Source organism: Hemiscyllium ocellatum, chromosome 48 (assembly GCF_020745735.1).
Source record: "Hemiscyllium ocellatum isolate sHemOce1 chromosome 48, sHemOce1.pat.X.cur, whole genome shotgun sequence".
Lineage (NCBI taxonomy): Eukaryota > Metazoa > Chordata > Chondrichthyes > Orectolobiformes > Hemiscylliidae > Hemiscyllium > Hemiscyllium ocellatum.
Genome location: NC_083448.1, coordinates 17,120,781 through 17,133,601, shown reverse-complemented (window position 1 = coordinate 17,133,601; position 12,821 = coordinate 17,120,781). Strand labels below are relative to the sequence as shown.

At 49.3% G+C, this 12,821-nt stretch overlaps 1 protein-coding gene across 1 annotated transcript in view; it reads right to left on the bottom strand.

Annotated features, from left to right (window-relative positions):
• LOC132837034 (lysyl oxidase homolog 2-like) overlaps nucleotides 1–12,821 on the bottom strand; it is a 57,485-nt gene that overhangs the window by 34,039 nt on the left and 10,625 nt on the right. The window contains exon 3 of the mRNA XM_060856687.1: nucleotides 12,049–12,224. Within this exon, the coding sequence (XP_060712670.1) occupies nucleotides 12,049–12,224 (176 nt within the window). The remainder of the gene's footprint in view (nucleotides 1–12,048; nucleotides 12,225–12,821) is intronic.

The window sequence follows — 12,821 nt, the reverse complement described above, 5'->3', positions numbered from 1 at the left end:
ATTGACAATGGCAAGGTGAGCTGGACTGGAGTATTGGACGAGAGCACAGTACATTCCACAGCTGGTCAGTCAGACAGGCTCCAAGGTATTCTGGCGTCTCTGCAGCTCACTATACCGACAAGCTGAACACCACAACACTCACAGCAGCAGCAGGAACTGTGGGCTGCTAAAGGAACACAAACAACATCTCCCCGGGAGACACAGTGACTGCGAGTCTCATTCCATTCTGGTGATGGAAGATTACAAAGCAGCTGTTCAAGGCTGCAAACTGCCCTGGCCTCTCTAATATGCCATTCATTCCCTCTGACACTAAGACGGTTCTCTCGAGAAGGCACCATCTTTACCAACCTGTCCTCTCGGAGATGGCAGCTTTAAGACCAGGTGTAACAGCCCTCAGGTTCCAATCAAATGTCCAACCTCGTCGTTTCCAAGGGATGCTGGGTCACTGAGCCCAGTGGAGGCCCCCATCTCGCTCCCCCGCTCAGGGGGGGAACATAACCACCAAATCCCAGGGCCTGGGCTCCCACCAGCTGACAAAGAGTGAGAGTGAGAGTGAGAGTGAGAGTGAGAGAGAGAGAGTGAGAGTGTGAGAGAGTGAGAGTGTGAGAGAGAGAGAGAGTGAGAGAGAGAGAGAGAGTGAGAGTGAGAGTGAGAGTGAGAGTGAGAGTGAGAGTGAGAATGTGTGCGTGTGACTGTGTGTGTGTGTGTGTGTGAATGTCAGAGAGACAGACAGACAAAGGCAGAATGAGTGTCTGTGAAAGTGTGAGAGACAGAGTCAGTGTCTGTTTGAGTGTGCATTTGTGAGTATATGTGTGTGTGCGCGTGTGCAAGTGTGTCTGTGAGGGAGAGAGAGAGTGTAAGTGTATCTGTGAAGCAGGGAATGAGTGACCTATGTAATGGGACAGCACAGTGGCAGGTAAAACGTGGTAAGTTGGCCTTGCAGTGGTACTGTTCTGCAGCATTATGTGCATGGTGGTACATTAACCCTGAGCAATTCCATTCTCTCACCTCCAGTGACACACTCTCCAGCCACACTTCAGGCTAAATCTCCTGTTTACTCAAGCAATGGTCACAAATCCCAGCAAGGTCTGACAGAGAAGCCTCTCCCCTCAAGGCCAACACAACAACACTGAAAGTACCACAGCCTCATGATCTCCAACCCGACAAACAGCGGGATGAGTTTGAAGACGCAGTCAAGTCCAGAGCATTAACACAGGCCAGCAGGACTATCCGCATGGACAATGAAGGACATCAATTCGACTGGGACATCATAGGCATCCTCAGACAAGTCAAACAGAGATAGGCACAGGAATTTCTCCAAGCCTGGCACTCAACCCAGAACTCCATGAACAAACATGTCGAGTTGGACCCTATTTACCAACCACTAATTAACAGAACCAATAATGTCACGGGAAATGACCCCACCAACCCCAGCAGATCCAGACAGATAAATCGCAACATTTCACCAGAGGCACACTGATGATGTTACCTAGAATGGTGGTGAAACGTCTGCAAACAAACTTATCAACTCAGTGAGCAAGTCAATAACCTCAGATAGTCCACGCTTCAGCCAGTCTTTCTGCTGGGAAACGTTTTTAACGGCTGCTACTCAGATATAGAACATCAAACAGTGTATGGAATCTGTGCACAGCACAGCAAGAGGCCATTTGGCCCATCATATTCTTCTCAAGATCAAAACCAATTGATGTCACTTCAGCACATGTGGGACGTCGCAGGACTGTACCGTGCCTAACCACATAGACTGCACCAAGGCAAGGCCTCCACTCCCAATGGTAAATACTGAACGGAACGGTCAGAGGGTAAGCACACAGACACAGACAGACGCAGACACTTGTACGTGGTCTGCCCTCACTGCTTGCCCACGTGTTACTGGATCCTTCATTCTGCACACACGGTGAGCAGGTGAAAGCTTGGTTAGACAGTCACTAACTCAGTGCTGGGAGCCGCAGACAGTTCGCAGAGTGGGGACAAGGACAGCAGTCAGTGTGTTGCCTGTTGGAGGACACTCACTCGGAACAAAGCCATCGACCGCCAGTGCTGGCCCCCTCTGCAGCTCTGACTCCACATCTCTGAGCCAAGTAGAAGGTGACATTCAAAAAGCTGGGACTTTCAAAAGCTGACCACATGGTGACTGCTGTCAATCAGCCTTTAAACCCATCTGGTTCAGTGAAGGAAATCTGCCATCCTTACCTGGTCTGGCCTACAGTGTTGGCAGTGCCCCCTGGGCATTAAACACTGACCCCAGCCAGCGTCAGACACTTCCCATGAACAAATGAAAAGGTCAGCATTGCAAATTCACAAAGGATGCAGACTTCAGGGAGGGGGTTACCAGGCACAGGAAAAGTACGGGCAGTCCTCCCAGCCTGGGGAATAGCTCACCTGGGGAGGGGGCATGGGGCAGCAATACATGCCTGAATCCCCCTTACCTACCTCTTTGGGACAGGGCTTGGAGAAACTCCAGTGGGAGAGCTGCGAGAATCCAAAACCTAATCTGGCCTCTGGTTTTCACAGAACTCATACAGATTGGACCACCCACCACCCCCACCCTCCCCCCGGCCTCTCTGCTGAATGCTGGCCCACACCACTCTCCGAGATCCCTCAGTCCCTAAGCACCAATCACAGAGGTCACTGCTACCAAGCACAGCCAGAGCTCACTGGCAAACATCTGAAACATTGTGGTTGTTAGCACAACTAGGAGGCAAGTGTGTTCACATTCAAATTTGTAAACGGTGGAAATCAATCTGTGGGAATTTCTAAACACTGCACGCAAACTCGAGAGGAGTCTCAACATCTCTGCTTGTCTTTATTCTTTCCCAAGTAAACAACTCGGGGATCTATCTAAATATTTGATGATTGGACACTTAGCTGAATGTTGAGACAAGTCATTTGTTAAGCTCCTTGATTTCCCCAATTAATTTCCCCCTCTGCCCCAGAGCTAGTTGTGTTTCAATGGGAACTGTGTGCGCGCACACACACACACACTCCCCATAACATCCCTCTGTTCCTCTTCGCTTCCTAGCATCCTGCCATCGCTGGTGTTAAATGTTTCCTGTCATATTAAACCATCAGCTCCCAGTTGGGATCCCACCTAGTTTTTTAATCAGTGATTAGGCATCATCAAAACTTTTCACTTGACAACCGTCTTAAAATATATATTCGCTGTTTGTCAAGCTTTGCAGGAACATAACGCTCCCAGCAAAACAGCAGGATTTGACTGTGGTTTAAGTGAACTATTTGCCAGTTCATCATCGCTGTGAATCTATGAAGGAAACTTGTCTGGGAGCCTGATCCAGCCAGGAGTCCTTGTACAATGGAAAACAGATGCTCACTGGAAAGTCTCCAAGAGATTACATGCGTGCGATGTTTTTGGGAGAAGGGGGGGAGAGAAAAAGCCCATTTTCTCCATGATCAATGCTCAGAAAAATGCATCTCAACACGGTGACCTCTGACCCTGAGAAACCACGTGCAGTGCTGTGAGGAATACCTTGAAATGTTCCAGCAGCTAACTCAAATGTCATTCTGAACATTCCAAGCACTTCACAGGAACACGTTTACACAAACATTCCCCCCCCACCCACAGCAGTTTCCAGCACAGACTGAGTGCTCTTTCAGTACACCACAGGTCTGCCAGCTGACCGGGTGGTTAGTTTGGGATACACCAACCTCACGGGTTCGATTCCCGAACTGGCTGGGGTCGCTGGGAAAAATCCCAGCTTGTTAGCCTGAGGTTAAACTCAGCACCCGGCTCTTCCTTGTGGGAGAGGGCTTCCCACTGCAGGGAGTGCACCAGGGTGGGCAGTCACACCCAAGGGGGACACATGCCTGCATCAGGGGGGATTGCTGTCTCTCTTGCCTTAAACACACTCTCCCAGTCATTCCCAGGCCTCCCAAGGGTCAGAGGCAGGTCACTGGCCCAGTGTTTCCAGCACACTCTGAAACAGAACTGGACAGGAGGGGAGATCCCAACAGTGAAGGGAATCCCGAAGTAGGAGTCAGGGATAAGGGGGAAAACCATTTCAGATGGAGATGGAGAGAAATGTCTCCACCCAAGGACAGCAGTGAGGCTGTGTAATTCACAACCACAGAGAGGTGGGGGAGGCCAAAACAATGCACTTTTTAAGGAGGAGGAACATGGAGCTCTTGAGGCTAAAAAGGATCGAGGGATGAGGTGGGATTGAATGATCTTATTTGCCAGCAGAGCAGGCTGGAAGGGCCAAATGGCCTACTCCTGCTCCCATCTTCGACATGTCTCCATTTCTGTGAGATATCTGACAGCTGGAGATTCCTTTTCCACTCAGCGCCCACACATTCAGGGGCCGGCTTCCTCTCAGAGACAGGAAGGATGCTGCTTTTCAAGTGATTTCCGAGCTGATGCCAAGCTTGACTCGTGAGCGGGGCACTGACCCAAGGCCAGCCAACGATGACTGGGCACGTGCCCCATCACCCCCTGGAAATTCCACACCGAGCCCCTCACCATCCTGACTTGGAAATACATCGCCGTTCCTTCACTGTCCCTGGGTCAGAATCCTGGAATTCCCTCCCTCAGGGCATTGTGGGTCAGCCCACAGCACATGGACTGCAGCGGTTCAAGGAGGCAGCTCACCCCCACCTTCTCAAGGGGCAACTCGGGACGGGCATTGAACAGTGACCTTGCCAGTCAAAGTCTCTTCCCACAAACACGAGGAGAATGTGAAAGGTTGAAAGGGAAATCAGGGGGAGCTGGGGATTTCTCCTTCCCTGTGCCCACTCAATGCAGCCAACTACAACAGGCTCTGCTGGGTCTAAGTGCAGAACACAGATGCTGAGATGCGACTGTCCTTGGAGCTAACAGAAGTCCCTTCTCCAGGGTTCTCTGTCACCATTCCTCATGACATCTGCACACATCCATCCCTCATGTCCATCTGGCGTTGACGTCGTTCTCCATGAAGAAGCAGTCTTTTCTGTGCTGAGTGCTGACTGGGATCTGATGAGAGGGACCATCGCTGTTTGAACTGTAGCCTCAGGGCTGTTCACACTCGGGCTGGGCTTGTGGGTGGCTTCCTTCTGTCACAGACAGGCCCGATCTGACCGAGTGTATGGGTCACTGCCCTCATCATAATGTCCTGTTCCAAGAACTGTCACAGGGTACAGCACAAACAAACCAACAATCTGCTGCTGAGTGGGTCACCGCTCATCCACACCCCAAATCAGACTGCTGGCATCTATCCCAGCCTCCAGTCTGAGAGACCGTCCCCTGCCCATCTGGAGAGCTTCTCGGCTCCCACAGAAATTCAAGTCCCAGTTGGACTCGAGGATGTGAAGAGGAGAAAATGCCAACACGGTCACACCTGGATTTGGATAGCGACGAGAGGTGAGGGAGAGACGTCCTAATGGAGGAGTGTATTCTGAGGATGGAACCCAACCAGGAGCTGACTCAGTGTGAAAGACAGACAAGCACAGGGAAGAAAGAGAACAGGCCAGATCTGTTTGTGCAGACCCTCCATCCTCCTGACCACGTGCAACTGTGTCAATACCAAGCAATGGTGGATCGCTGGAAATGTTGGAGACAGCTGCTTTTGAGTCCAGGAGGTATCTGTGACCTTTGGTTAATTGCATGTATAGAGACAGAGAGAGACAGAGAGAGACATAATGATTATCAAAGAGTAAATGGAGTTAAACAAATGCAAGGTGAGAGGTAAACTAAAGAACTGATCAAATGAGGTGTGATTGAGTTTTTTAACAAGAAGGTACATGTTTCTGAGCAGTCTCACTGGCTGGAGAGAGTGATGTTAACTTGGAGCAATGTCAAACTTTCCCATCAAATAACTCAAAACATTTTTCAAGTTTTTCTGCTGTAACCCTCCTCTGTACTTCCCAACAAATTATTTCAGTCAAATGAAACTATTTCAAACTATTTCAGAACCATTGTTTTTGGCTTCTAGGTGTGCTGTCTGTGAGGTTACCCTAATCCGATTGGCTGCTTACATTGCTCAGCTACAAGCCTGAGATTCCCTTGACCTAACACCAGTTCCAAAAGGTTATCAGGGAATTCAGGGATCGTAAATTCTATGTGGGTTGTTTCCATCAAGGTTAGTCACAAACATCTTAGCACAAGCTGAAAAAACAGCACCTTGGTTTCTGTTTGGGAACTCTACAACCTTCTGGACTCAATACGGAGTTCAGCTATTTTAGGGCTTGAAGCACTTTCTCCCATGTCCTTATCTTAAACCCCACACACCAGGCCTTGTTATCACATGGTCAGCTACTACACACAACCCATTGTAGCCACCATTAGTAGCTATTCACCTTCCTCGGATGATTTTTATCCACTCCTTTCTCTGTCCAACTGCTCTCCTCTCGCTCTTTGGGCTCTATCCCCACCTGTCATTTACTCCTTACCCCCTTCCCCTGACCCGATCTTCTGTAGAAAAACCAACTTCTTCCTCGTTACCATCAGTCCTGAGGAAGGGTCACTGGACCCACAATGTTAACTCTGCTTTTCATGCCACAGATGCTGCCAGACCAGCCGAGCTTTTCCAGCAATTTCTGTTTTCGTTGGTCGCAAACGCTGCCCCTTTGCTTCTGAGCACGGAATGGGGCCATTATGTTCAATGGTAATGGTCTCAATGCCTCATTGATCATGCTGTTTTAGAGCAGGACAAAAGGGAGTGCACATAACAGCAGATTCTTCCAGCAACCAGACAATTTGGAAGGAATGCATTTCTGGCTGCGGTTGGCCCGTAACATTTTTGTGCGTGGGAATCATTACAGGAATGGCATCTCAAGGAAAACAGCCAGTGAATGGCGTTGGAACCAGAGGTTGGAAACAACTCCCCCAGCTGTAACTCGGTACTCAGAGTTTGCTCAGATAACAATGACTTGTGGTCAATCACTCTGTCTGTTACAGTGGTGGAAAACTGGCAAGCTGACCAGATAGTGAAGCTAGTGCAATAACTGGGAAGTGCAGCTGCACAAATCCAGATTGCTGCTTGCAAATGAGACAGGGGGGAGTTCATTCAGCTCCTCAAGCTAAAACACCCCACCGTTCTCACTGGACTGTTTGATGATCGGAAGCTGAACTCCAACTGCCTGAATTGCGTAGCCCTGTGTGTCCACACCAGACAGAAAACTATTCAGCTGGGCTGGGGAAATTCACTCTTCCCACCACTTCACTGGGAGAAGGACAGGCAGCCCCACATTCCCAGCTACCCAGTCATGGGCAGAGTGAAAGGATCAGGAGCATTTTGGATTGCAACACCGTCGGTTTCTCAAGTAATTGGTCAAAGGAACCCAAAGGCTGAGTTCAGGCACGTTAACAAAACTTCAAAGACATCAATAAACATGGACTGCCTCTCATGGACAAACAGCTGGACAGAACCTCCCTGCATTATTGCTGGCCCATTCCCTGGGCCTCAGTACAAAGTGCTGACTCTCATGTAGTCTCCTGACCTCCTCTATGAATAAAGTAACCATGCACAGTGTTGGTCTAAAGATTTGCCACAACAGACACTTGGCATACAGGGAAATCAGATCTACGTACAGAAGGTTCCTCGGATAACACCTTCCAAGTCCATGACAAGTATCATCAAGAAGGAAAAGGGCAGCAGATACATGGGAACACCATCGCCAGCGAGTTCATCTCCAAGCCACTCACCGTTCTGATTGGAAATATATTTCTTCACTGTCACTAGGTCAAAATCCTGGAATTTCCTCCCTCTCTGCTGACTCACAGCGCCAGAGACCCGGGTTCATTTCCCGCCTCAGGCGACTGACTGTGTGGAGTTTGCACGTTCTCCCCGTGTCTGCGTGGGTTTCCTCCGGGTGCTCCAGTTTCCTCCCACAGTCCAAAGATGTGCAGGTTAGGTAAATTGGCCATGCTAAATTGTCCGTCATGTTAGGTGCAGTAGTAAGGGGTAATTATAGGGTGGGCAAATGGGTTTGGGTGGGTTGCTCTTCAGAGGGTCGGTGTGGACTTGTTGGGCTGAAGGACCTGTTTTCACACCGTAGGGAATCTAATCTAATCACTACCTTTGGAGATCTCTCTCTATCTCCTTCAAGCTTGGTCATGGTGAACAGTCACAAGGTGGGCTTTAAGGGTCTGCTCAAAGCCTCCCTGAAGAAATGTAACCTTCCAACGGTGGGGGTGATGGGAAGCTCCTGCCCAGTCATGACCAAATTGGAGAAGGAGCATCCACAGAGTGTCTCCAACTGGGTCAGCAGCAGGTACAGTGAGCATCCAACCCACACCTCCCCCCACCCCACTCCCCACACTCTCCCTCGAGACACCACATGTGGGCTGGATCCAACACCGGACTAGTCAGTGGTGGTCAGGGAAAGCAAGGCATCCTTGATCCTGATGGATGGCCTGACAAGGAGGCTTGTTTACCATGGCAAAGGAATGCAACAAGAGAACGTGGCTGTATATCCTGTTAGAGAAGGGGGTGAAATCCAGAACACTGAGGAATCATCTTCACACGAGATCCAGGTCATCACAGACTGCCATCAGGATGCGTCACTCCTGGAAATCCAAAACCTGCTCCCCTCTGATAGGCTGATTCTTTCAGCACTGGGTGGGTACAGATTCCAGATCAGGCACTAACATTACAAGCTGGAATGTTCCGTTATCCAAGGTAGCTGCCTGGTTTTCAGGCACTGTCCTTCAGAATGGGGTCAGTGCAGTGTACTGAGTAGATCAGCTGTTTCCGTATAATGTACGTACTGGTTCCAAATGATGGGTATGAGGGGGCTGGTTTTCAAATTAGATTACTTACAGTGTGGAAACAGGCCCTTCGGCCCAACAAGTCCACACCGGCCCGCCGAAGCGCAACCCACCCAGACCCATTCCCCTTCACCTAACACTACGGGCAATTTAGCGTGGCCAATTCACCTAACTTGCACATTGTTTTTTGATTGTGGGAGGAAACCGGAGCACCCGGAGGAAACCCACGCAGACACGGAGAGAACGTGCAAACTCCACACAGTCACCTGAGGCGGGAATTGAATCCGGATCTCTGGCGCTGTGAGACCGCAGTGCTTAACTACTGTGCCACCGTGCCACCCACTGTATCTTGTAAATATAGTCAGTGTTGTTAATAAATTTGATGATATGTGACTCAACAGATATGTAACTCACTGCGGTTATGTGTCAAATGAGCTAGTGTACTACATTCATCCATAGACCTGAGGATTCACACCCACTTCCAGAGCTGGAAGTGCACCTGTCCACACACCCATGGGCAAGCGTGGAATATCAGAGCAGCTAATATGCAAAGATGTACAGGACATGGTTCACAGCACGAAAGGTCCCCAGCCTCAGCCACTGTCTTACAGAAGGGTGGGCACTAACAAATGCGAGTCGAGACTTGAGCAGGAACAACATTCCCCTGAGGAAGGCACGCACATGGAACCTGCCCCCATCCAGCATCGTGAAGACCAAAGGTCTCAATGCATTCCAGCGAATGCAGGAAGGAAGAAAGGGACAGAAGGATATACATAGGGGGTGTGGGGGGATGTAGAGTGTGATGACAGTGAAGTAGGAAGGATGAACACCAGCGCTGCCTGGTTTCCGTGATCATGTGGTATTTCCATCACAGCTGTTTACCTTCTGCAACATCTCAATCTCAAACCGTCCTCTCAACAAAAAGAAAACAGTCACTCTTTCACAATGGTTTCCCTCCCTGAGCAATAACTATTGCCTCGGAGTTAAACTCAGTGTCTTTCCTTTCAATATTCGAGTCATGCAGCGTGGAAACAGGCCCTTCGGCCCACAATGTCCATGCTGACCTACAAACACCAAACTACACTCGTCCCATTTCCCTGCCCTTGGTCCATTGCCTGTTGTGCCTTGCCATTTTGAATGTTTGTCCAGCTGCTGCTTCAATGCTGTGAGAGTCTCTGCCTCCCTCACTCTCTCAGGCAGCACGTTCGAGATTTCCACCATTCTCTGGGTGAAGAAAACGTGGTCCTCGAATCCTCTCTAAAGTACTTACTCCTCATCATAAACGCATCCCCTGTGGTTTTAGGCACGTCTGTCATGGGGGATAAGGATTCTTTTGATCTACTCTGCCTATGCCTCTGATAATATTGTGTACCTCAATCAGATAACTCCTCATGCTCCTATGATACAGATAAAACAAACCCAGCCTCTCATAGCTACCTGGGATACATCTGATCAGGCCCTGGGCATACGTACACCTTAAAGGCCACTAAAACATCCATCACCTCCTCCTCATTAACCTGAACATGTTCTCGAACCTCACAATCAGAACTGAAATCCCCAGCTACAATATATTTCTCTGTATTTACAGAGGGAAAGATTCATTTATAGCCTCAGCCACATCCTCTGGCTCCAAGTCTAGGCTGTTAAAATGCCTTGGGGTTTTCCTTAATCCTATCAGTAAATTCAGAGCAAGAGGATTGCCAGGGACCTATTAGAAAACCAAGGGGCAGCCTAGGCTTAGAGCCAGAGGATGTGGCTGAGGCTACAAATGAATATTTCTCTGTTGCCCCTCTTTGCTCCTCCTAGTTTCCTTTTGGAACAACCTCCTCCACTCTCGGTATTTTTCACGGCCTCCCCAGTCTTTAACATGCTGACACGTGCTTCCTTCACTTCCTTGACATCCTGGGATCCCTGAGCTTGCAGCCCTTGCCTTTCCCTCTGACAGGAACACACTGATCCCGAATTCTCACGATAATGCTTTTGAAAGACTCCCACTTTCCTCTTGCAAGCAGCTGCTCCCAGCCTAGGGTGGCCAGGTTCTGTCTCATGATAACGCAATTGGCATCCTCCCAACTCAGACTCATAACTTCTGCACTATCCTTATCCCTTTCCACAGTTACGTTGAAACTTACAGTTATGATCATTGTCCCTGAAATCCTTGCTCATTGACATTTCGACTACATTTCAGCTTCATTCCCTAGGATTAGGTGTGCACTGCCCATGTCGAGTAGAACTACCTCTGTACGCTCATAAAAAACACTCCTGGATGCATTTGAAAATGTTCACCCCATCGAATCCTTTCACACTCAGGCGATCCTAGTTAGTGTTAACAAAGTTGAAATCCCCCACTGTTATAGCCCTAACACTTGGCTGTGATTTGCCCTCCTATCTCCCTCTGACTGCTGCAAGGCTTGAAGTATAATCCCAGGAAAGTGATCATCCCTTTTTTTAAAAATTTCTAAGCTCTACCTAGACGGCTGCATCTGAAGATCCTTCTGAGACATCCTCCCTCATTACTGCAGTCTTGATCATCTCAATCAATAATATAACAACCCCACCTCTCTTACAATCCCCCACCCCCTATGATGTCTGTTACCTCCAAACCCTGGAACGTTGAGCTAACAATTGACAATGGTCATCGTTTGGCCAACTTTCAAATCCACACTTTGGTTTTATTCATTCATGGGATGTGTGTGTCGTTGGATGAGCGAGCATTTATCCCCCAGCCATAATTGTCCAGAGGGCAGTTTAGACTCAACCATGTTGGCTGTGGGTCTGGAGTCACAGGTAGGCCAGACCAGGTAAGGATTGCAGTTTCCATCCCTGACAATCTACAATGGATTCATGGTCATCGTGAGACTCTTAATTCCAGATTGCACCATCAGAATTCAAATTACACCATCTGCTGTTCCCAGATCATTCCCTGGCTCCCTGGATTAATAGCCCAGGGACAATTCCACCAGGCCATCACCTCCATGTATCGACTCCACCATCTGCCATGGTGAATATTGACTGGCTTCGCAAACCAAAACCTGGCAGTCACTGGCTTCTTGCAGCCTTGGAGCTGGAAGAAGACAAACAATGTTGGGGCCACAGAGGCCTCACTGATTGGCTGGTCTGATGCTGCACCTTTGCAATGCTCCCAGGTAACCACACCCCCAACCCACCCACCTCGAATGGGTTGAGTGTGGAGATGGACCTCTTGGCAATCTGGGAGCTATTCGACCCAGCTTTCACACCAGTAAATGAATGGACATTGTGTGTGCTGCACAGATGTTCATCACCAAGCCATCGTGTCCCCCAGTGAGGGTGGGCAAGACTGCACTCACCTCAATATCGTTGAGGAGAGTGTTGAAGAACTTGAAGCCAGGTACTCTCTGCTCACTGCACACTACTCCAACATCTTCTGTGTGTTTGCAATTGGTGATGCCCCAGCCATTGAAATCACAAGCTGCCAGAGTCTTCTCGCTGCCAGTGCATCGGACATTATCGATCCAGATCCTACCTGCATTGGAAAACAACGTCAACCCAGTTACTCTGCAGCACACAGAGGTCAGGTCCCACACTCTCCTACCACACTACGGGCTACAAGGCGAACTCCTGTGGGCCTAGGAAGTGGTCAGTCTTCCCCTTGCACCATGACGCATGTGCAGACCTATTCACTGATGGACCGCATCAAATCCAGAAATAACTGATCTGAAGCCTGCAGCTTGCCTGCTGAAGTAAAGCTGAGCTGGTGCTTCCAGTTCTGACAGCACAGCTTCACATCTAACAATCTGAGCTCAGAAATTCCATCCAGTGGGATGGAGCGACGATGCGCTGGAAAAGTTCGCTCAGTTCCTCCGCCCACAGACGCTGCACAGACCTGCCAAGTTTCTCCAGCACTCAGTGTTGTCTCTTCCAGATCCAGTCAACCCAGGACAACAGAGGCAATGTAACACAGGGTGAAATCATCACTGTGAGTACATTCAGCTCCTTGGCAGGCCATCTAGCTAGTGTCTTCCAGCTGGACTCACTGCTTTTTACAAAGTTGTGTTCTTCTTGCAGAGAGGTGTTGGCAAATAGCTTACAACGGGCTTGAGAGCCCTAGGGTATGTTCGCA